The sequence below is a fragment of the Clinocottus analis genome, unplaced genomic scaffold (assembly GCF_023055335.1).
Source record: "Clinocottus analis isolate CAN_PGR_092001 unplaced genomic scaffold, fCliAna1.0.p SCAF_17, whole genome shotgun sequence".
In the NCBI taxonomy this organism is placed as follows: Eukaryota; Metazoa; Chordata; class Actinopteri; order Perciformes; family Cottidae; genus Clinocottus; species Clinocottus analis.
Window position 1 is genome coordinate 1,750,478 of NW_027175898.1, and position 24,816 is coordinate 1,775,293.

The following is a 24,816-nucleotide window of genomic DNA, read 5'->3' on the forward strand; positions in this document are numbered from 1 at the left end:
ACCAATTTTAGTTACCTAGTTTTATTACTGATATCCACCATGAATCCACCCTCACGCTGGGATCAGTTTAATCCTGATTTTCAGGATCAACATGATCCCAATCCTACCAAAAAGTTGTAAAAAACACAACTTAAGGTTTGATCCGGATCAACAACAAGATTGGATTACGTGATCCAATCCAATTTCTGAATCCTTTTTTTCTTTTGAAAAACCCATCCGATAGCCGTAATCCGATCAGATTACCTATGAAAAACCGGCCATAGGTTATTTGAAATGACTTCTCATCTCGTGAGGAAAGAGCCTGTATGATGTTCAAATTGGGAAATATAAATCTTGAAATATCTACCCAGGATTGTACAGCGTATTCTTCATGTAGCTTGATGGTCACATGATACGTTGCAGCAAAGACTTGCTGACCTATTTATGTTTACACCAGCTCGAGCCCTCACAGCCTCTCACTCAACCACTTAGTGACGTCAGTGAGTCCCTGAGGGTTCAGGGTTTGAGGGTTTAGGGATGACATTGGGATTATATCATTTTGATTCAAACTACACATTTAGAAAGTTGCGTGACTGCATCTTGTGCCATCGTGATGCTATTTCTGTGACGGACGAGACACATTAGCACCTGGCAAAGTACTCTTCTGAGTAGCTCCTGCGACGGACGCGTCTCCTGGATCATTTGGCCACGGCGACTCGCACACACACACAGACTCACAAGGTGGAAGCGCTGCCGGCAGCCGGTAATAAAGGAAAACATACGCCGATGTTAAAAACATAAATAGATAAAACTGATAAGCTGCCACTAGAAAAAAAATATTAATCTATAAAATAAGCAAAAAAAAACCTCATTTGTTTTTATCTCACTATTTGTTCTGCAACCGTTTAACATATTGATTGAAGCCCTGGAGGGATGAGAGTTTGGAGAACTATCCAGTCAACAGCGTGGCGCTCTGAACCTCCTCCCAGGTGACAGCAGCAGGTAGTCGGGGCTCAGCACATGGGAGGGGTCAGACAGTGACCCCCAGCAGCACTGCGGGGTGAGAGTTGATCCACAAGCACAAAGGGATCGCCCTCCCTCCTCAGCAGCAGGCGGTGCTGATGCTGGGATCAGGTGCGAGGTCGGCAGTCCCCGCCCCCCTGCTGGGAGCAAACTGAGCGTATGCTGCGTTCAAGGCGCAGAGGGACGGATGTCAGCGTCGGGAGGGATGCTCATGTCGAGGCGCTTGCACGGTTAGAGTTGGGCATATTAAGATGAAAACACTGTGTGCTGATTATATATGCAATAAATAACATTCTGCACTTGTGTATTTGTGAAAAATGAGTTGACGTACATTGACATGACACTTTAACTTAGAAATACCAAACAGGTTGATTGTTACTTTCAAGTTAGGAAGAACAAGTATGATGTATTAAAGAGTTGAAGTAAAGTTTGTCGTTGATCGTACACTGTTTTAACGGCGGGTTGTGCGTTCAGCGGATCCTTACCTGAAGGAAGTTGCTGGTGCTCGGTGTGCCGTCACCGATGTTAGTTAGGTCATCGGTGTACTGATCAGTCGCATTATGAACGCTGCTGCTCCAACTCGCTTACTTTCGTCACGCCTGATATTACTGCAAGACGTGTTTCTTTATTTGCCGTTTCTCTGACGTTCAGCGTTGCATTTAATTCTCACCTCTGAATTCAACCCCTGGATTCTTTCTCTCGGTTTGGTTTCTCTTGTCTGGGCTACAAAAACGAGGAACAATAAGCATAGAAAACAATTGAAACTCAGTCACTCTAACATCCATTTATTCCACAATCACGGCATAATAGAGAACGTCACCCACACTCAACCCTGAATGTGTGCGCCCAGGCTGGCAGTAAGCAAACAAAGCCACGCCAGCAGCAAGGATTTTTTAGTTGTTTTTTTTTCAGCTTCGGCTGCGATGAGGCCCAGTGGAATCAGATGGTAAGTGAACAGACGTGTAACCATTTCAAAGTGCTTGTGCTATTTCATTGTCATTCCCTGAAGGCAACACTCCTCTGCACTTTATGAACAGTCCAAGGAAGTCAAGCAAACCTCTTTTTCATTACTGCAACCACACTCTTATCAAGGCACGGAGCCAAGAAGAAATAGAGTCAAGGAGATAAGAGGTCAAATTAGAATAGAATCTTTTATTTGCTTTTTTTATGTTATTTTCCACTGCATGTAAATGCATCAGACCAAATCCCTTTCTCGCACACTCGTACTTCAAATATACATTTCAGGGATTTCATGAAATAAAAACTGAATCCATAACACAGCGCCAAAAGACTTCCATAACCATCAGTGGAATTTGAAACCACCCATGCTGTCTCACAATTGGAATTGCCGATTCACCAAAATAAGGGAATATTATTCAAAGATGAGATTTGAAATGTGGAACGCCAACAAATGTCGCAGAAATGATCAGGGAGACGGAGTGAATGCAAATGAGAAGAGCTAGGTTTGTTTTTTATAAGGAGGAAGTGTTGATTAAAATGTTTTGGATTGCCATTCGGAAAGACTGCACTTTTGAAAATCCGTTCAATCTGTGGCGGATCTCTCAGACAGCCTTGGGCTCCGACCACCGGTGCTTTTCAATCACACGGGAGCCTGACCGGACAGATCAATGAGAGAAGGCCATTGGAGATTCTACGGCTCTTGTTGTGGCCGACACACCTTAATTGGATGGTACACGAGTGTTTTGCTGAACAGTGGGTCTGTTTTGTTTTTTCTTCTTCGGCATGCACGATCGATGGCCTCCTCTCTGCAGAGTTGCTCAGACGCTCTAATCAAATGGCAAACTAGACCCTTGAAACTTTGGCGCGACTGCATATTCCCTGTGTCAAGCTGCTTTAATAAAGAGTCAAATACAATTACCACCGCTCTGAAATGTGGTCAACAAATGTATTGATACTGTACTGAAGAAGCCATCTGGTGTCATTATTACACACCAGACCAGACCAAAATACCCGTTATGACAGCTCTGACTGGGTCGGCGCTCAGTCAGAAGCATCGAAGCCTGACGGGTTTATAATCAGGCTTTTAATCAGGTAACTTCAACGTGTTGTGTCGATGACACTGCATCTAAATGACATCACTGCTTCAACTACGTTAGTGGTCTGGTGCCAACCGTATCGGAGTCTTAGACAAAGGAGAAGTAGGCATCCTGTGAGTCGGACTCCTTTCGAGGTTCATGGACAGTCTGTGGCAGAGACTGATGTACGCAGAAGGACAACTTATCTCGACGGCGTTGCGTTTGGATCGAGGTTGACGGAGGTCGCTGCTCAATTAAATCCTGCCTGATTCACGCTCATTCATAGAGTGAAAATACTGTTTCGACTCGACTTCAATTATCCGTACGACGACCCTGGAAGAATCAACCATTTCTCTGGTTTCAAAGTGCTCTTAATTAATAGACACATGCACACAAAGGCACGCACAAATCAAATGCGCACTTTTGGTTGATAGTAGACTCCATTATCACCTAAATTATCTGATAAAAATCTCTACTGGATGTGATCAAAATTAGCTTTGGGTATTGGAAACGGTTTCTCATGTGTGCACATCCATACTATCCAGGTTATCTTGTTATGATCCATCGTATTGATGGATATTGTTTCTTAGTGCAATCAGATTAAAACAGTGCAGTGTCTTATATACTCTAACATTTTTCCCCACCTGTCTGCTGCCAAGACAAGTTTTAATGAGAATTTAAAGTTTATTCTATAAAGTGCTTTCTTTGCCTCTGACATTTTTCAAAAAATAAATCTAGTAGTTTAAATTCAAACCATTAATAGGTGGATATATAACTTTAACTCGCAACACCTCAGAGAGCATACTTTATGAATGAGAAACAATACGCAGTGCAAAGAAGAAGGAGAAGTTGAGACCGAAATAACAGAACGTGAACAGAAAGTCAAAACATGTCAAATTTTCAAAAGCCCCACCCACTCGGGTTCCTTCAGTCCCTAGCTGTTTTCATTCACCAAGCGGGAACCGTTGATGCCCCGGTAGGTGACGCGGCTGGGGCGGACCAGCACGCCGTGGCCCAGTCGACAAGTGAAGTAACGGCGGCCGCCCACGGAGCCGTCGTTCTTGCCCTTGGGGCTTCGGAGCTCCAGGCCCAGCCAAAGTCCCGGGGCGAAGTCCGCTGTGCCCAGGTAGCGGATGAACGCCATGTCGTTGGCGCTGCTGAGCAGGACCTGCATGCCCACGTGGAGACAGACCTGTCCGTCGGAGCCGGGCGAGGGGCTGGACCCTGCTGCGCTCCCGGGACTACCGCCGATACCGCCGCTGAGGGTGTTCCACCGCCGCCGGTGAGGATTGGAGCGGCTTCTTCTTTTTAGGATGAATTGTGAGAGCATGGGGGGGAAAAAACAAGAAATATACGACAAGAAATATTTATAAAATAAAAAGGTATGCAATGTAGGAGGATATTCTTTGAAGTAAAGTCAGATATTAATGCGAGCTTGATGTTTGATCTTCAAATCCCTGTTTTCTTTCATTCTTATCACAGCCATGCATTGGCCATTTAAAAAAAAGGGAACCTTTGCTGAGTAATACCACTGCTTCTTATCGGTATCGATTCTGCCACTGCTTAGGATGGAGCTCAAAAGCTTGAGGAGTGGGAAATGTGAGAGCTGTGCGAAGCGGGGAGAGACAAAAGAGCCACACCTGCTAAGAGTACTTCTTTTGCTGCTTGTTTCCTTCGGGGTGGCGATGGCCGACGATGTGCTGAAACTGCGACGGATTGACCCTGCGCGGAAATCACAAGGGTCAAGGACTACCACGGATTCTTGTATGAGAATACACAAGCATTCGCATCACAACAAAAAAATGCAATGAGGCTTAAATAAATCTCAGATAAAGCTACTGAACTCTCACCGCTGACAGGATGACTGAGGCGCGAGGAGGAGAGCTCCGAAAGGCAATCCACCGATCCATGGATCCTGTGAGCGGAAAGAAAGAAAGAAAGAAACAAACAAACAAACAACATGAGCATGACAGAGTGGTGTGTGTCTGTCTGCACCTGGCATTTCCACGCAACAAGTTGAGAGTGTGAACGGCCACCGAGAGGGATCGAGAGACGATGACTCAAACCACTTGTCAAGGAGGTCTGGAACATTTGGGACCACATATCTTTTGTCGTGTAAACTCTAATGCGTCCTGACAAGGACGGGACAGGAAAATAAGTCATCAAGGCCGCAGCTCTAACATTCGGTCGTTCTTTTTTTCTTCTCTCTCTCTCGCTCGCTCTCTCTCCAGCTAGTTCTCAAATTCAGTAAGCTGGCTTTGTCCACGAAGGCAGAACACTTTCGAAAAGCCCTCAGACATATATTACGAGTGCGTCAGACCCCAAGGAGTAGAGCAAGTTTGTATTTCTTCTTCTTCTTGTAAATTCGTGTAGACTAGACACGGAAAGTGCTTTGCCTCCTGCCAGTTAAAACCAATAACACATTTGGTCTGTGCAAACGGAGAGGATGGAGCCTGCGTGTCTATTTACATGTGGAGCGGGGAAGCCGGTAGCTGGAGAAGTGCCAGCTCGCCTCCTGGGCACCGCAGAGGTGCCCTTGTGGGCGGTTAACGCCGAAACCCCAAGCGGCTCCCGAAGGCTCATATTGTGGCTGCTCCTCGTGCTGGGGTGGGTTAAATACAGAGACCACATTTCACTACTGGGCTCTGCTTTGCAGGATTGTGTCAATAAATGCTGATATAAACGGGGCTTATGATCAGCAGCCGCATTGAGGTATCAACAACCTACTGTGCAAAACCACCAGCAACACTGACTCAAGCTACAGCCACTAGCACTACTTTAAACATGATTTACATCCATGATAACGTGCCTGAAAACAAGTATCGCATGATTATTCACGCGCACTGGGCAAGCGTGTCTTAGTCGCCCTCCTCAAGGTCGCAAATCGTGTCTTCAGACACCGTAGGACTGATAACCGCTGGACACGCCCCTCACTAATCGCTCCAACAACAGCTGCTTCCTACAAAAGTTGGCAGAAGTAGAGTTATAAAATGCAGAATTTAACTGCAAAACAGCTGCTAGTATAGAAAACAAGGTCAGCAACAGCTGGTAGTCAATCGATAATCAAGGCTGTTTGTTTGTTTTCTTCCGGTGGCGTGACCAATCGGGGAAGGACACACCCTGACTGTCTCGACCCAATTTAGCAGCGAATGCGTTTGTCATAGTTTTAAAAAAAGGTCCCGTTTTGTCCGGGCCAGACTACGATGCAACCACCAAAGTTTAAAACTAACATGGTTTCAAACCCTTCTGTTTTTTTGAGTTTTAAAACTGCGCTGCTAGGCGTCAACGTAGCAAAAATATACGCAATTGAAGAAAAAATAGTGGCGTGGTTTATCTCAGCCATACTCCACTTTATATAAATCAAGAAAAAATGAATGAAAACTATGCTGGAATGTCTATTTGTAATAACCCTGTCTGTAATAGTTTTATGTTAAAAAAAGAAATAAGTTGATTAGACCCTATACGACAACAGCAACCTGGAAGAAAAGACCATTTAAGCTGCTTGCACAAGAGTGCCTGTTCGGCTTATTGATGTTTTCTTAAGCCGCTATGTGACTATAATAATGTTAGAGTTCTGAAAGCCACTCAGGGGGAGACTGCCAATGTCAGGGAATAAACAAAAAAGGAAAAGCAATGTTTTCTTGTTTTGTAAGAGATGGAAAGGAGACACCAAGAATAAGGGGGGTGGCATAAGAAAAGACGTTTGTTTTCCTAATGGATTGTGATCGCTGCAGAGAGAAGAAAAGAAAAAGAGAAACTAGTTGCTGGACAGAGATAATGTGAGATTCTCCATTAGACGAAGGGAAACCCTGTACTTTGCTGTGCTCGCTATGTGCCCCGGGGTTAATTAGGAATAACACAGTGGGTTAAAGAAAACAGGGCAAGTAATGAAGACAAGGGAACTCTCTCCCACACACCTCCGACTGGTGCGTTTGCATCGGGATGAAGAACATGCAGCGGAGGAAGGTGAAGAGACTAATTATACTTAGGAATAAAAGGTGAATGTGTCAATTAAACCAGCCATCAAAATCGGAACCACCAAGGGCTTCCCTTTAAAAGAAACATCACAATATTAGACGTCTCCTTCTTTAAACCGGTTACGGCTTTCATTATACACTTGAGTCATTGTGCTGTGTATGTGCGATCTAATAAAATAAAAGAATTAAAAAGGTCAATGGGTTGTATCGCCTTGCGGAAAATGTGGAGCAAACACAAAACAATGCCTGACGGTGAATAACTTAGTGGCTTGTGAATATGCATGTCAGGCCGCAGTTTCCATATCCCTGGGATTAAACGATCTCCAGAAATAGACACCTTGAAACATCTGTTGAGTCAGCACTTTGTCTGTGTAGTGTGCAAGCCCCAACCAGGTGTGCAGAAACATTTAGGCCTCAAGTGCATTCGCCTTTGTCCGTATGCCGTTTCAAGAGGTCAAAACTGTGCCGTGTGGGTGTGGCACACAACTGAGGTAAAAAAAATATGTTTTTAAGCGGTTTAACGGTATGAGGCAGGCATCCAAATTTAAGAACATAAATTGGCAAAATCCTTTCATCTGAATCTTGAATGAAAGATAAAAGCACACTCGGCACCAAAGAAACAATTCATGCTTTCAAAAGGCCCAATGAGTTGGATTACCAGGGAAAAAAACTACGTATAGACTCTTACGAACATAATCCTTCCTGATCATCACTTATGACCCACTGCCAGCGTGTGGCGGTGTCTGTATCCTCAGAGACACAGCCCTCTGTCTGGACTTTAGCAGAAGCTAAAATAATGGCGGACACAGTAAAAAAATAGACTTTGTCCCTTTGTGACATTTACAGTGGTTGTTAGCCACTTTTTTTTTAAATGGTTGTACTACAACAAGTATGTATGAGGCAACTATAACGTCCAAATCATGCAAGATTATATTTTGCTATTAGTGTTCAAAAGTGATCTGATTCATTTCAACCAAATCCAGAGCTGGTCTTCCTAATGAAAGATGCACAGACGGCTGACCAACTGAGATGAATCGTGACGTGGAACACTGACAGGAGACTTCAGAGGGATGAGTCATCCAGCTCTCTTCATCAAAAACGTCACCAAAAGAGGGAGAGGACCCCCCGCCTCTCTCTCCCCACCCTAATGCGTCACCCATCGGTATTTCAGACATAAGCGGTCAGTCCAGCCGACAGCAGCCCAAATCTCTACAACCGTGGACTTAATGGGAGAAGACAAGACGTGCTCACCAAAAAGGCTGCAATATTACCAACTAGAGCTTGTTTTTTTTAAAGAATAGGCTGTGTAATAAACCCACTGAAAAAAAGAAATGAAAAACACACGTTTAAGATTTGCCACTTCCAGCATCATTAAATAGCATCATTAAATTCAGCTAATTTCTTCTTATATTTTCTAATTATCTTTTCATTTCTGCGGATATATTAGCAACAGAGCAACTAATGTGCAATCTCAAGCAAACATCTGCTTGGATGAAGAAATTATGAAGCTATTCTATTTTTCCAGCAGTGTGTTTCAAGTTGAAAGGACAAAGTTTCAGCAGTACTTGTCAAGAGCAAACAGTCTTCACAAACCCAGAAATATTTAACATCAACTTTCTCTAAAACTTGAGACGGCTGTGACTGATTCGGATTCATTGACATGCGTTATTATTACAGACAGCTGCGTTCAAAATGTTCAAATTGAAATCTTAAGTACTAGTTCTTTAGATTTTTTTTTGTTTACTGTCATTATGTGTCTAGCGAGAAATACTAGCTTGAAACGCATGACCAGACCAGACTGCACCCATCAAGAGGCTGATTAGACACCGCATGAGACCAGTGTATTTTAAGGATTTTAGCTCAGAGGGTTTTCTCACTCCATCTGAAGTCTCCAAACAGATGTCGCGGACACAAAACATTGCTTCAGTATCACTTTCTCACAGACAAGGTTATTAATCAAATTTTTAGAGGCTGGAATGTAAATTGCACTCGTTCAGATCAGAGGAAAATATACTCCATGAAGACTCGCTCTAGTTACATGCAGGTAAAAGCATCCTGGAAAATGCTAAATGCACTTATCAAATGTAAGACGTCAACAAAAAAAAGAAAAAAGGGGTCTCTAGTGTAATTGAAGTAAGTTACTGACACACTTTAAGTGTTGGAGGAAAACCCATGGATAGTTGAGCAATGAATGATTTTATTACACTGCGTCGAGGAGAATCTTCTAAACTCACTGTAACTATGCTACATCAGTCTTATTTAGTTTACATATTTTAGAACCCGTATTTCAGTAACAAAGCGCTCAAAAAGATTTTGGAACAACGAGGTGAAGACAAAACAGCCAGAGACAACACGCTCCACAACACCGGTGAGAGCGTTTTAACCAGATGAAACCTTTTTGCTAACTTTAGATCAGATCTGTGCTTGAACAGTCTGACACGAAGTAGAGCCTCACTTATACCTTTTCACAAGGACAGATGCATCGACATTATCCGACGTCGAGTCAAGATGAAGAAACGTTGCAGGTCTGCCTAAACGGCGCTTTACACAACGTCTCCATATGAGCTGCATAGTAAAAGCAGCTCGTTGGCAGAGCCGCAGCTTCGGCCCTTCATCTAATCAAGATGCAGTCGGGCACAGCACTGCTGTATAGGTCACCTGCATTTCATGCCATCATCCCGCATTAATATAAATGCTTTACCACGTGTCCGACACAATGTTTGTAGATTACACGACCTCGGTCCTTTCACGCTCTGTAGCGGCGTGAGCAGAGTACACCAAAGTTAATTCAGTTTAATTTTAATGAGTAGAAATCAAAGCAAAGAAATGGTTCCTAAATATTAAAAGGATCAAACTTCATTAGTTTATAGTTTCTATGATGGTTCGATCCCCGGCTCCTCTAGCACATGTCGACGTGTCCTTGAGTAAGACACTTAACCCTAAATTGCTCCCACAGTTGCTCCAGCGGTAAATTAATGGTCGATACTGATGTGGCACATCTCACATCATCTGAGTGTGTGAATAGGTGAATGATGTCATGAAGTGTTAAAGCATTTTGAGTGGTCAGAAGACTAGAAAAGCACTATACAAGTACGGGTCCATTTACCATATTTAAAAGGGTGGCAATCAGGGCGTCTGGCACATAGCTAGGCGCCACATAAAAGTGAGGGAGTCACGCTGGGTAAAGGGCCCTAGGCTTCAATTCTGACACCTCGGCCTCCATTTATTCCAAAGTACAGAGAAGGACTGTTCGCTGCACAGAGGGCAAAATCAAATATGTCAACACGAGCACAAATGACACTGTCAAAGGAGCTCATTAGTGTCAGATGTATTGATGAAGGCGATGAAACACAACCTCAGGGTTCTCGGGGCATACCGTCATGTTCTGAAAAATCGGCTCTGAACTGACAAATCAGTTTTTTGCCTCTGTGAATGACCACTGACAAAAAAAACAAAAAAATGAACCAACAGTCATTGGTGACTTAACTTCAAAGGGGCCGGCACTCACCTTTGAACCCGAGACGGAGGAGCAAAGACGCCGTGTTTAGGCGAGCAACGGAAATACCGCACTCCTCCCACTGATCCGTCATTCTTTCCACTTGGCTTGTCCAGTTCGATCCCCAACCAGAGCCCTGCACAGACAGAGACGCAGACCGGCAAACTAACTGAATTGAAGGAATATTGTACGTCAAATGGCCTCAGAAGAGAGATGCACCTTTAAAAAAATTGACTCATGAGTAAAAAAAGTAGTGCTTTAGTTATTTAATGTTAGCAACTGTGAAAATATCATGTATTTAACAGTTAACCACCAAAATCTCTTTGCACTTACTTATAAAGCTGTTTATCAATTTAGATCATGTTGGTGTGAGTTGCCTAGTTTATCGGTCGTAAAGATGTCTGCCTTCTATAATGGAGCTACATGGCTCTTGGCTTGTGGTGTCTCTTTCCAGAAATTATGACCCAGTAACTCAAGATACAGACCTTGTCGTGAGCAATTTAATGCAGGGAATATTTTCTTTTCTACTCCCGGCCAAACCGTATCCCCGTGCCGAAGGAAGCAGGCATCTCCTCAGTGCAAGATGGAAAACATTGAGGGCGTCCTCTTGGGCTGAACTGTACCGTTAGCTAGCTCGGTGGTGCTAGGTGAGCTAACAGTGTGAACTATAGATGAATGCTACCTTCTGTACGGTGATACAGTTGACAGGGTGTGGATAGGAAGAAAGAAAATTGAACATACATGAAACTGTGGATTATCTCGAGTCACTGGGTCATGATCCTTCGGTTACGAGACACGGCTGTTGAGTGTTTCCAATGTAGTGTTTTTTTTTTTGTGGCGTCTATTTCTATGATATTAGGGAGAAGGCAGACATCTCTACGGCCATGATCTCCAACACCCACACCAGAACAATCAAACATTTTTAAATAGCACGACTGGTAAAAGGAAAGAATATGCGTATTTTCTGATTTTGGGGAGGACATTAGCAAGATAAATGTGTTTGTAAGTTTGCTTCTGGACAGACTAAGCAAGAGCAAATCAGCTGTCGAGTAATATATATATGAATTGTTAGGCAAGATGAGTTGCTTTTAATATAAAAATGCAGTCCTCAATGCAGTGAGGTTGAGAAAGCAGAGGCGTTGCTAACACGGATTTAAAATTATCAAAGGAAACTTGAGACTGAAATCCCGTCAAACATGATCCTCTGTGACATGAGATACCTTCATTCTTATTCGTACATGAATGATGCCTTTGGAAGAACTACTGCCTAAAAGTTAATGAATACTGTGAGTTGTTTAATGTCAGGGTTTCATTGTTTTTTGCTTCACAGCAGCTTCCTCAGTATTTAAGTATCTTCTATCCAACTCTAGGTTCGCCACAGCAATGACTTTTGACTGAGTTTGTAATGCTGCTCAAGAATGCAGAAAACATATCATTATCATACCATCATTGTTGTAGAATCTATGCATGTGTAGCGCTATATATATATATATATATATATATATATATATATATATATATATATATATATATATATATATATATATATATATATATATATATATATATATATACACTTTTTTTTTACCTTCACATGCATATATTCAACACTGACAGGGCACAGAAGCTTTGATAATCATGCAACCTATATGCTACAAAAAGAATAGAAATTGAACACCTAAAACACATAAAAATATTTATTTGATATCAGTTTAGGTTAATAGTTAGCCTCGTTAACTTTCTTAACCTGATTATTTTAATATATTGGCAACATGGTAAGCTGTGGAATGCCCATAATGTATTTGGTCAAAACCCACCAGGTGTAGTGATTCCCAATTCAAAATACCATAATGCTTTTAGGGAAACATTAAAAGAAGATTACAATCATTTGACTTCATGTGAATCCTGTCTGTTAGAACTGGTAACCTCTGTATAAAGCAGTGCAGTGTGATGGTCATGGGCACACACATCGGTATTCACATGTAGTATGTGCACGCAGCCCGGCTACGTTAAAGCAGAGAAGATCGGATTTCAACGCAGAGGCGAGACATTACATCACTTTATCGTCACACAGCCCACAGGAGAAGAGGTACTCGTGCTTGCATATCACTATGATGCTGATATGCGTATTGTGCATTAATTTAAGGAAATTAAATATGCATGTGCACTATCACTCGCCTTTCCAAGAATGCAATTTACTAAAATTTGCAATTGACATTCCTGTTGATGTTTTTTTGAGGCTGAATGAAGTCTTTGTGCGAATGACTCAGACAAGTGAACCCAGCAAAGCATCGACAGAGCAAAGATTCACGTGTCCGTGTGATTTCAGCTGTCAAATCTTTGCAGGGAAAACAACACTTTTAAGAGCTGACCTGGAGCAAAGCTGGTCTTTCCACAGAACTGGACTGCACCCGTTCTCTGGCCCACCACCAGCACCCTCTCCCCCAGGCGCACCTCAGGGCCCCCGCACACAGAGCTACTAGCTGAAGGGGTTCGGCTTCGAAGACCTGGGAGGGGTTAACAAAAAAATAGATATTTCCATCTAGTGATAATTTACTGCCCTCAATTACATCCCATTAGATCTGTATAATCGTTAGAGAACTCCAAAATAACGGGGTTTTCCTTTCTAGCCAGTTTTGACACTACACATCTTGGACAGCGACACAGACCTGTAGCGGCCAGCGCCGTGGTGTCAGAAGAAAGGCGCAGGGCGGGCGAGGGCGAGGGCGCGGCCCTGGGACTGACAGATGCGCGCTCCCTTCGCTGACTGGCGGGAAGCCGTTGCCTTGGCAGCGGACGGGGCCGGGCGCCCGGCGCATGCCGAGAGTCCAGGGAAGAGGACGAAGAGGAGAGCGAGCGGGAGAGGATACCTGCGGAGGGAAATGACACAAGAGGAATGAGTGAAAAGACAAGACTTGGGCAGGTAATTAAAAAGGAAGACGAAGCTAAAAAATAACCCACTCTTGCATCCAGTGCCTCCCTTCTTAATCCTGAACCCGTCACCCATCCATTGAGGCCTCCGTCAGGCATCTTTGCAATTCTGTCCAAGCTATGAATCTCAGCCTATTATTCATTTTGTCTGTCTATTCTCCTTAATAATGCGACGGTGCCTGCAGCACCCAGATCCCGACAATTACCGCTGCACTTCTTTCTTTTTCTTTTTGTCCAAGCAGCTGCATCACATGATTCTATGGCAGTTCAAATTTAAGTGAGCTCAATCTCTTACAGTAGCTCGTCCTGTTCTCAAGGTCCAATTAAGGGCCTACATGCTAATCCCCCCTCCCTCTCCCTCCTAACTTGAGGAAATAAAAGGGAGGGGGAGAGGGGGAATGGGGATTTCACTCTTAAGAAGCCATTTGGACGCAGGACCTCATTAAGCTTTTAACTTTCGCAGACCTTCACAGGCCACGAGTTCATTAAGTGCCCAACTCCTAGAGGCTAACTGATTAAATCTGTGCCAAAGTGCTTTAAGACGAAAGGGAAGATTCAGCGACAAACAAGTTGGAACCCAGCCAGTGATTGCCGAAGAAACGTCTTAACCTTGTTAAAAAGGGGTTTTCAATAGTAAGCCTTAGTTAATGGACAATACACACATTGGGAGCAGCTGATTCAGTCATTTCTGTTGGAGTTTATTACTCCCTTGTGTGGTTTCATTCATGCATGATTAGTAAATTATTAGAATATCGGGATTTCAGGTTGAGAAAAATATTGGAAATTCAGATTATTTACATTTTACAACAATCAAATTGGAATAGTATTTTCACACACACACACACACACACACACACACACACACACACACAGCAGTCTTTTCTAATAGGCTTTAGTTTGAGGAATAAGATGAAATATGACGTTCATGTTCAGGTCATATTTTACCTTATTCCTCAAACTAAAGCCTATCAAGCAGGGCTTGAAAAAACTAAATATTATCTCACTGTCAGAATTCCCTCTAAGTAGATGACGCTCCTGTTCTCAATCACAGTCTGGAAAACAATCACAGAAATAACGAGTGGTCCTGTTTTCGTCACAATATTTGACCTGGTTGTCCTGCACTACATTGTCCCACTCACACAGCTTAAGGTACTGTTGATTCTTGTAAGGCAATGGTCTGTAGATTTAGTAAAGTATGCCCTCCGAATGTTGTGGTTCTCTGCCCTGCTTATTCCGTCACAATCGTCTCAGTTGTTACTGTATCCGTTAAATAGGATCAACATATACAGAGCGATTTGCATGAGAATATATTATGAGGCGGTTTATAGAGTTCATCAAGTTTGGAGAGACAAAGAGAATTACAAACGGAGAAGACACAGTAGGGTGCTCCGCGAGCGCCAAAGTTAAAAGGCAGAGACACACAAAAAAAATACAGTGAAAAGAAAAAGCGTACAAGAGAGGAGATTGAAGAAAGACAACCAAAAAGGAGCGCATGACAATGTCGAGCAACAACGAAGAAAGAATTAGTGAAGGCATTTTTTTGTTCTTGATGGAAGACTTTACTCCAATGCACACTAAAAACACTTAAAATATGCTGAGACAAGCAGTTAACATACAAAAGCCCCAATGACAGCGAATACAAAATAAAACAACTTCAAAGGAATCTCGATACGGGCTCAAACTAAATACATTGGGCAAAGCAGTTCTTGCAGAGGTAAACATAATCATGTTCTGAGCTAATTCATGGACCGAAAAACTTAAAATAATACACCATGAAAGCGTCAAAAGCCTTTTAGACTATGTTTTTCAACAGTACTAAAATTCACTAATCCCAACAGATTTAATGAGAAAAATAAACCTCTAATGAGGATTTAAATCATACACATACATACTGCCACATAAACTGGCTCACATTCCTCTCAACTCATTAGCATTTCACTTAAGATGTCTTACTTCATATTGCGCTTTGAAAAGACGCAAGAAAGATCTCCAATCAACTGGGTGTTTATCGATTGCCATTTTGCCTCACATTTACAGCGAGCCGGGAAACGTTCCCCTCCCTGAGGCAGAGCGAGGTCTTTTCTTTGAACTCCAAAGACTACACCGAGACTCAGAATACCAAACACTTCTTGTCACTTGACCTTTAGCTTGCAGGGACCTCACGGCTCCATCCATCCCTTCCATATACTGACATTCGCTTCAAGCGACAGACTGCAGCACACATACTTTATTGAATCAAGCGGCAGGTCCTTTGTGAGCACCGTCTGTGTTCCTGGCCGCCCTTTGAGGCTCCAGATACAGTTGACACACTCCGATAGAAGGAGAGAGGGGGTGGAGGGACAACTGCCGTGTCCACAATGGTTTCGCAACGGCCCGTCCAATTCGAAGATGCACACGAGTGAGCTGTCTGCACTTGGCGGTCTGGGATGCTATAAAACACGGGGTTTAGGGCTGAAATTGTTTGACAAAGGCCCGAAAAAAAAATGTTTGGCCATGAATGTGTCTGATTCCTGGGTTGCATGGAAGTGCTGACACACACACACACACACACACACACACACACACACACACACACACACACACACACACACACACACACACACACACACACACACACACACACACACTTGTGATGAATGGCTGCCATGTTATTCAGCCCGTCTATGCCCTGGTTATTAAACCCCCTGCTTAATTGGACTATCAATCACAGAATTGCATCGGCCACTCTGAGCCCGGCGTGACTGGAATCGCGTGCCACAAATCGGCCTTCAAACGCGTTGAGTCTTGCAGCATCGCTGTAAAGCCAAGGGCTCGCGGGAACAACGACAAAACCGACCAAGACGAGGTTTCTTCAATGCTCTGAGGTGACCGGACTGTGTTATTGGGGACAGTCAGGAGCCGGGCATGTGGGCATCCAAGAGCTGTGAGGTCTCGTCAGCAGTCTAATGTATGCAGTGTCCCATGGCACTGGTTCAGAACCCACCTTTCAAAGTATTTAAGGAAGATGAATATGAAAGTTCTGCCGTGGAGCACTTGTGGCTCATACAGGCAGGGGAAGTCGAGAAAGATCGCCGTGTAGTGACTCAGCTCAGTGCCCCAATGCAATTGAGTCCCTTCAATTGTTTCACCTTCATTGCTTTTAGGAGAGTGCCTCGACTTGGGATTCTCCATACTTCTTTAGTGTGCAAGGGGCTTTAAAACACACACACACACACACACACACACAAACCTCGTGGAGAATGCTACAACCCCTTGGTTTCGAGGAATTTAAACAGCCTTTTAATAACAAATGGTGTCGTACATGATGGCTAACGGAGGGAGAGGGGTGGTTGAGGAGCATCAGAATATCACACAGGATATGGACACGGGTGTAATCCAGTTAGTGGAGAACGGGGTATCATTACCACCAATACTTCTTCAGCATGCCTTTCCCTAAGAGGACGACGAAATGGACAAGCACAATTTGATGTCTCAAAACCCCCTCAGTGAGCGCACTTGATATTAGCCATGGATCAGACTAATATCATTACTTACGTTTGTGTTTCTATGAGGTTTATTTTGTTCTTTTCCTTTTTTTAAAAATATGATATGGTTGCTTTCCACCGGTCTCCTCCAGGTGACTGTATACAAGATTACCTGTGACGTGAGGAAACAGTTGCCGCTGTTACATTTTCTCACCTGTGTTTGCAAAAGGTTCACACATTTCTCTGCCCTCAGGGCCCTACAGGCTTTCCAGCTTCACTGCGATTGGTGTTTTTGATATGACTTGATAATTTGTGCCAGAACCCTGCAGGGCAAACTCCTTCCCCCTATTCACTCTGCCTCCCGCTGACGCCCATGGAGCAGCGCTCAACCCTCCCTGTCGCCTGCTCAGCGAAGTACTTTTACACTTCCTCCGTGTTGTATACGTGTCAGTTTTAAGTATTAGTTTGTTTACTGAATTGGTCGAAGGCAGATTTTGAGTGAGCAGCAATGTTAGCAAGAGTTATGAGCGGTTTGGAACCGGTTCCTTACCCGTGTTCACCTTGGAGATGATGCGGGACGCGTCGATGCGACGAGGGGGGCGTACGGGTGTCGATGTCTTCCTGGTGCTGGTTTTAAGTCTCTCCAAAGGTTTGCTTATCTTAGAGAGGGGAGCAAAGATTCCTGTGACAAAAAAAATAAAGAAAAAAACGGAAAGATTTTAACAATACAAGTCAGAAGATTATTGGCTGACTTGAGGTTTACAGAGAAGTTAAATAAATGAAACAGCGAAAGACACAATTTGCAAAAAGGACAAATGCAATAGCTCGGGGTTGATGAGATACCATTAGAAACCTAATTGCACTAATTAAGAGCTAGAAAGTCCAGAATGGTAGAAGCAATTATCAAAGTGGGTGAGTGAGAGGTGCAACCTACCGTGTTTGAGTTGACAGGTGAAATACTGAACACCTGCTACAGAGCCGTCGTTCTTCCCCTCCGGTTTGTCCAGCTCCACTCCGGCCCAGAGGCCTCCAGAGAAGTCAGTGCTACCACAGAAGCGCAGGCTTCCAACCTGCGTGAAAGCACAACCGTACACCACAGAGAGTGAAAAATCGAATGGAAAAACACAATGTGCAAAAACAAAGACGTGCAGCAACAGATCTGGCCAGCGCACCGGGCAGAATGTGAAAATAAATATTCACGCGGCGCGATATGTCAAGGGCAGAACCCCCATCTGAAACTACGGCTGCAAAGTTTGATGTCTCTGTTAACTTAAGCAGCAGTTGAGACAAACAATAAAAGAAAAGTGAGACCGTGCCAGAAAGCGCAAGGAAGATAATAAGATATTTGATTAGCCAATCTCTGCAACTTGGAACACTGCGATTCTGTTCACAATGTGGCAGGATAATAAATCAATGGCTCTTTCACTCAGAAAAAATGTCCGTCTGGGCTGGAATTACTATATTCTCATCGTCATGTCTGTCTGCATTCATGCGTGTGTACAATTCTGGGTGGACCCACAGCTAAAGCCAATAATCAATTAGTTAAGTGGCAGAGGGATTTTCAGGGACCTGATTAGGTAGCAAGAACTGGGACTGGCAATGGTGGCCAGTGAGTTTTCTTTCAGTCGCCATTACTCTGCGATCAATGAAACCAACTCCGAACACAAGATGATAGCGTACATCCATGATAAGGACAGTTTTGCCTGTCAAGCATTCCTCACATTTACTTTATAGTGCACTGTAATACACAACTAAACCAAACTAAAAGACGCCAGACAGAGCCAGCCATTCTGGACTGCAGTGTGCAAGATTCAGGAACGTTTGACAAAGCTTGCATTTTAAACGCCGATATCCCGTTGATCGCATTCATTAAGATGTGGACAGCCAAAATCTTGCTGGTGATCAATATTGGATTTGTTTTGAAGCCTTACCCAAGAATCCAAAAAGGCACTATCCGATTTATTAAGATCTCTTAAAAAAAAAAAAAAGTTTATGCCAGAAGAGTAAAGAAAATCAAAACACAAGTAGGCACAGTAACTGTGCCTACTGTAACTTGTTTTTCCCGTGAGCTTTCAGGGAATAAAAGCAAGCTGATGAAATGGCACTGAAATATTAGAGATGTCACACTGCAAAAAGGAATGTTTGACTTTCTGACCAAGAGTGGCACCTCTTTTCCACAGTGGCAGCACTAAGGAAATATTAGAGATGCACTGGGGCGAGCCGAAGGGCCGACGTCAGAACATTTGAACTGAAGACTCATGAAATCACGTTGCATAATGTCAACAGCAAGCTCAGTAGTTTCCCTATATGCATGGTTTATGCTTACTGTATAAAAGGTGCTCTCCAGTCCAGAAAGATGACGTGAAGAGAAAAGGAATTTATTGAATATATCAATGAGCGACAACCAGTGCCAGAACCTAAAGTACAGAACAGAGCTTTAGCAGTGGGAAAAACTTAAATGTGTCCATGTTTGAAGAGAAAAAGAGCTGGTTTCAAGAGCAGACTTCTCATTCTTCCAAAGAGATGATTCAGAAAGCAGTCTCACTCTGTATATTCCCAATGTGTATTCGTGCACAGTGACAAGTAATAATAGGGCAATTGCGTTTAGTACGAGTGATGCAAAGCCAAAGACTCAGTACAATTAGGCACACTGTGCATTGAAGACGACTTTGCAGAGTGCCAATAAAAGTTACAGGCTTTTGGTCAAATGCATCATGTATTTTGGGGTTATTGGCAAAGTCAACTGCCAGTGATGAGATATGTTGGGTGATATTAAGAGTGGATGCCTCTTTCACCAGTTTTGTTGCATCACCAGGCAAACTTAGGATGGACTGGGCCCATGCTGTCAGCCTGACGACTGAAGGCACACGTCTGGTCATTGGGGAAAGGCCGGTTTTGCTCAATTTAGCACCGATTTCAGGCGTTTTCATTGCATTTTCAGAGCAGCAGCACTGTGGAGAAAATTTGACAAAGTTGAATTGTGCCGTGAACGTAGTGAGAAAACTGCAAATTATTTTGACCTGTGGGTCTAAACCTCCGCCGCTTTTCAAAGCGCGCTTCTTGTCAAAAGGATTACACATGGCTTACAGCACCACACTGGAGTTGCGTGGCCGAGCAGACACACTGAAGGATTTCTTTGCATTACATGAAGGAACTGGGCAAAAAAAACTAATTGCTTGTTGGATAAATTTCTTTGCTAAATTATTTAGGTAACGACCACTTTAATGAACTGAAGAAAGGTTGCTACGAAAATAAAAAAGGGACCAGCAGCGGAGGCTGAAAAAACACCTTTGTCATTAGGCGTGCAGGTCGTATGTGACGCAGGCAAAGATCATTGAAAAGGGGACATTGTTAAAACAAACACTACACTGTGACCAGTCAAGAGACTTAAATACTGTGCTGGTGTTCGACTACAACGGTGGAGCCATTTATTTACACTTTATTAGCAATGTTTTAACACTTGCACTTCTAAACTACCAGACACTTAACAGAAACTCAATTGGAGTTGACTAAACTTAAACACGCTCAGATAAACGTTGATGATCTGCTGTAGTGAACTGTCAAACCCCGAATGCTGGAAAAATGCCAACAGGGTGTTGCTTAGCAACTGGAAACTATGTTTTCACTAGGTTAGGAGCTGAAATAATTGTAGAGAAATTAACCAAAGCTTCCATGTTTGTTTAGCATAAACCGCAGCACAGCTGCACGGCAGCGATGTGATGTGGCTGCAGGCTAGAGGTTGCTTGTTTGTCAATCGCATTTACGTTATCGCTCAGCTGGCCATTTGTGCTGTGCGCTTTTCATTTTATGTGGCTTTGTTGGCACAATGGGTGTTTGTAAGACACACAAATCCAATCAATAATCCCACGCAAAAAGGTCGCCGCATTCTATACCAATTCATCCCAAAAAAAACAAGATGTGGCAGGAATTCAATTCCAACTATTTTATGCACATGAGCAAATACAAATCTGCTCAGTGGCAAACTAACTACGTCTGAGCTGCGTGTGCATTAGTGAGTCTGCTCTTACTCCTGTAATTCCTCTGTAGTCGTACACAGAGAAAAACACTGTTTTGGATATAAACTTATTTGGATAACTGTAGAGACTTGGAGCTTCTTCCCATATGCAGGATGGGATGCTGGTGAGGGATCATGTCCAGGTCACTGAACTAGAGTTCAAAGGAGGGGGGGATTAAAATAGTATTAACTGCTCTAGACTTTAGGTCCTTCAGGTGAAAAATGCATGTGCCAGTGCTACAAATGTGTGAGGATATTGTGACGTTATAATGAGCTGTACATTTTCCCCGTTGGCGAAGTAGTAATAATTGCCGCAATTGCTCACTGCTGCTTCAGATAACTGGAGACGTGTTGGCTCATTTACATTCAGCAAATTGTACGATTGTTCTTGCCTTTTGATAGTGACCTACCACACACCTTCTGTCCTGCTATGACCACACGGTCCCCCAGTCGGATCCCCATGGCGGCGAGCTGTATCCTGGCCTTGTCGGAGAGAACAGGGAGGGCTTGCAGTGTGAGGGGCAGAGGGGAGCTGGGTCTGGGTAAAGCCTGCCGCAGCAAAGCCCGGAGCTCCTTGGCCACGGCAGCTGCATCCGCCATCTCCAAGGGCATGTCGAGGGGATCAGGCACTACATCTGCTGGGCACTGCCCTTTTACGTTCTGCAGGACGAGACAGGGAAAAAATTAAATAAACAAGACGCACAGAAGATCTGATGATGAAATGGGGAACAAGTGAAATTCATCCCAAAAATGTTTCCCCCGGCATGCCAAGTAAATGTTATAGAAATAATTCCTACTGATAGATATCAAGTGCAGAATCAACCTCACTTATGCTGCAAGGACATCAGAAAAAGTTATATTATTGCTCTCATATATTACAATGATCATTTCTGTAACGTGGATGCTGGACTTGACAGAATCTTTAATCTTATCTCATTGCCTAGAACAAACCCCCCCTCCCGCCACCCACCTGCCCGCCATCCCCTTGGAGTTTCAAAAGCAGCTGATCAGCAGGCACAACGTGGAAGTTTAGTCAAGCGGTTTAAAGAGATGGGAGACGGTGAGAGTTGAGACGGCGAGCCCAAAGTGTACTTGAAGTTAGGATGATGCAGAAGCGAGAAGGACGAGACCTCTTCCTGCACCGCTGCGACGAGTAACTGGGGAGGCACTCATGTTAGCCATCCCCTCCGACGACCTCAACGAGTGGACTTTCATCAACTTTTTCTTGTCTTTTTAAGAAGGACTTGCCTCTCATTGTCAAGGCCTGTTGTTCAAATGTTGTAACGCTCAGCCGATGTACGCACCACTCAATCTGGAGTGGTGATTTGAGAAGACGATTTTGTGCATATTTATGTGCTGTTCATATGACTGGTTCAAGCAAAGCAATGTTCAGTTTAATAAGGATTACCTTTAGACTATTGAAATTAAAGCTGGGCGGTATGGCCAAAAATTCATATCACGGTAGTTTGTAAAATTCTACCGGTTTCAAGGTATATCATGTTTGTTTTTTTTCTCGAGTAAACACATTCATTCAATGACAACGAAGAAGACCGCTGCCGTCTTTGTTCACCGCTCGCTGGCCAACTCGCTCGCTGGCCAGCAGCCGTTTGTACGTTGGTACATAAAAGGTGTTAGGAAGTTAAACCTGGAGGGACTTAGGACCCAGGAAACCAGGAAGCGACAGACAGGAAGAGTCTGTCTCTTCCTGTGCGACTATGTTTCTTCTTGTTGTGATAGTGGGCGAGCAGTTGTTTCAGCTATGCATGAAAAATGTATACCGTATGGAAATTTTAAACTGATATACCACACAGCCCTAATTGAAATTACACTTGTCAATATTTAACCAACTCGTCAGATTTGCAGACATGTGACTACATAGCAGCCCTATGAGTTAAAGGATAGGTAATAATAGTTGTAAAAATCAATAAAACACTCATTGGCCATTTGCCTGCTACTCTCTGATACATGGCATGTGAGGATTTTAAAAGACATTTGAAGATTATTTTTTTTTTACTCAGTTATGAGTTTATAGAATGGTTGGATGATTAACAACAGTCCTGCAATGAATTCTGTCTAAGGAAATTATAATATTACATTTTTCTGCCAAAGAAGTGTCGGTTCTGTGGATTATTTCGAGGCTCCACTGAGCCGCTAACGTTTTGTCCAATAACAATTACAAGCAGAGGACAGAATATTAAAAAAACACTCTCAATATAGTGCAATCCAAAACCGCCCCAAAAAATCCATAAACTGGTGTAATCTGAACACAATCAATCATGTAGAGAGACCCTGAGGGTTGGCTTTCATTCACTGGCGAGCGCCACAACCATCAATGAGCCGGGGAGGAAGGGGCCAACTGTAAATGTTTACAAACTGCTACCGTCAAACACTTTTCATTGCTCCTTTAACCAAACTTTGTTCTATCCAAGAACCGCCACGAAATCAAGATGCAGCTACTTGTAAAAGTGGATTTCTTCCAAAAAACACATAGCTGATAGAATTCTGCTTTCATTTTTTAATATTGGTTACACTTTTTAAAATTCATGCAACATCCACATAGAGCTCATGGGGGCTTTACCTGAAAGACTTCCCTCTGCCAGCCAGAAACCCAGCACATGCTAAACAGTGGCTCACTTTGAATCTGAAAGAATCAAGTACGCAATTCACTAAAGCAACTTGCTGCTAAATTAGTACAAAGGGTTGCTTTCGCTATTAAGCCATAATGTGACAAGCATGAAAAGCAAGCAACATTTATTTTATTTTTTCCCCCAACCTGTTCTAAATCCAAGGTTTGTTGTGACAAATGTCTGCTGAGTCAGGAAATATCTTCTAAAAAGCACTTTCTTGTCTGACCTTTACACAAAAGGAGAAGAGGTTTTAAAAACTGAACTTGGCTCAGGTCTAATACCATATACGCTACTGCCAGCAATGACATTTCTTAAATGCATGCGATACAATTTGGTAGGTGGGGTTTTCAAGTCCATCCCACAAGCCATGAAAGTGCCTATGCCGATGCTATATATGGTGCAGACAAACACTTTTTTTTCTAAACTACTGAATTCAAGACAGACTGGTTTTACATGGTCCAAACAACACAATGGTAAAGTGGCTTTTCTTAATATTCTTTGCTTGAAAAATAAATAAATCCCTGTATAGTAATGTTGTATACTTTGAGACTCTCACATGATGGGTCTGTAGTTCAACAAAAATGGGCCGGGTAACAGTAATCACATTAGTCCTTTAAAACTAGGTCGAGGAGGTCCAAGGTGGGAAATAAAGGAATGGCAATATCAGAACTTGTCAAAATCGATGCAACATTTCTCCCGGGTAAGCAAGAAGTGGATAACCCTTAAATAATAAAAAGGCAGACAGAAAATAATCTCCCCTCAGAGGAATTCAAACTTTTGCTTGGTGAGATAAGGAACAAATATTATTTTCTGATGCCAAAAATCTCAAACTAAAAAAGGTTTGAAAGATAACACACAGGTTCATATCAACCACTGTTGACATGCTCTCCAAGCTTGGCATTCACACACTAAAGAAATATTTATAAAAGCCTCTGCACTTATCTTTGAGCATGAGAATTATTAGATTATGGTGCATAGTGCTTTGGTGACCTCCAGTGGGAGAATTTGCACACACAAAAAAAGGAGGCACCATTTTGTTCAGAAACGGCTACAATTCATCCGGAGAAGAAAAGAAGAAAAAAAAAAACAGTTGAATATGAATACTAATGACACATTGAGACATGAAACGGGTACGAATAGAAACTATCAACAGACACACAGGCTATCATAGGCCGTACAGCCTTGATGCCACATCACCACCTACTGGGAATCTGATGTACGTCCTTCAATTCAAGGCAACGGGGCTGTTCAACAAACCCTCAACCAAG

General features: G+C 43.1%; 1 protein-coding gene across 3 annotated transcripts in view; it reads right to left on the bottom strand.

Annotated features, from left to right (window-relative positions):
* Positions 1 to 1,839: 1,839 nt before the first annotated feature.
* zgc:103755 (uncharacterized protein LOC449988 homolog) overlaps positions 1,840 to 24,816 on the bottom strand; it is a 32,103-nt gene continuing 9,126 nt past the window's right edge. For 2 of the 3 annotated variants that reach the window (XM_068581069.1, XM_068581072.1), the window contains 9 exons: positions 21,339 to 21,581; positions 17,841 to 17,976; positions 17,457 to 17,588; positions 13,181 to 13,381; positions 12,884 to 13,018; positions 10,524 to 10,647; positions 4,889 to 4,953; positions 4,679 to 4,760; positions 1,840 to 4,342 (listed from right to left, as the gene is read on the bottom strand). In XM_068581069.1, the coding sequence (XP_068437170.1) occupies positions 3,973 to 4,342; positions 4,679 to 4,760; positions 4,889 to 4,953; positions 10,524 to 10,647; positions 12,884 to 13,018; positions 13,181 to 13,381; positions 17,457 to 17,588; positions 17,841 to 17,976; positions 21,339 to 21,581 (1,488 nt within the window). In that variant the 3' untranslated portion in view covers positions 1,840 to 3,972. The remainder of the gene's footprint in view (positions 4,343 to 4,678; positions 4,761 to 4,888; positions 4,954 to 10,523; positions 10,648 to 12,883; positions 13,019 to 13,180; positions 13,382 to 17,456; positions 17,589 to 17,840; positions 17,977 to 21,338; positions 21,582 to 24,816) is intronic. The other variant, XM_068581071.1, reaches the window with a different exon arrangement.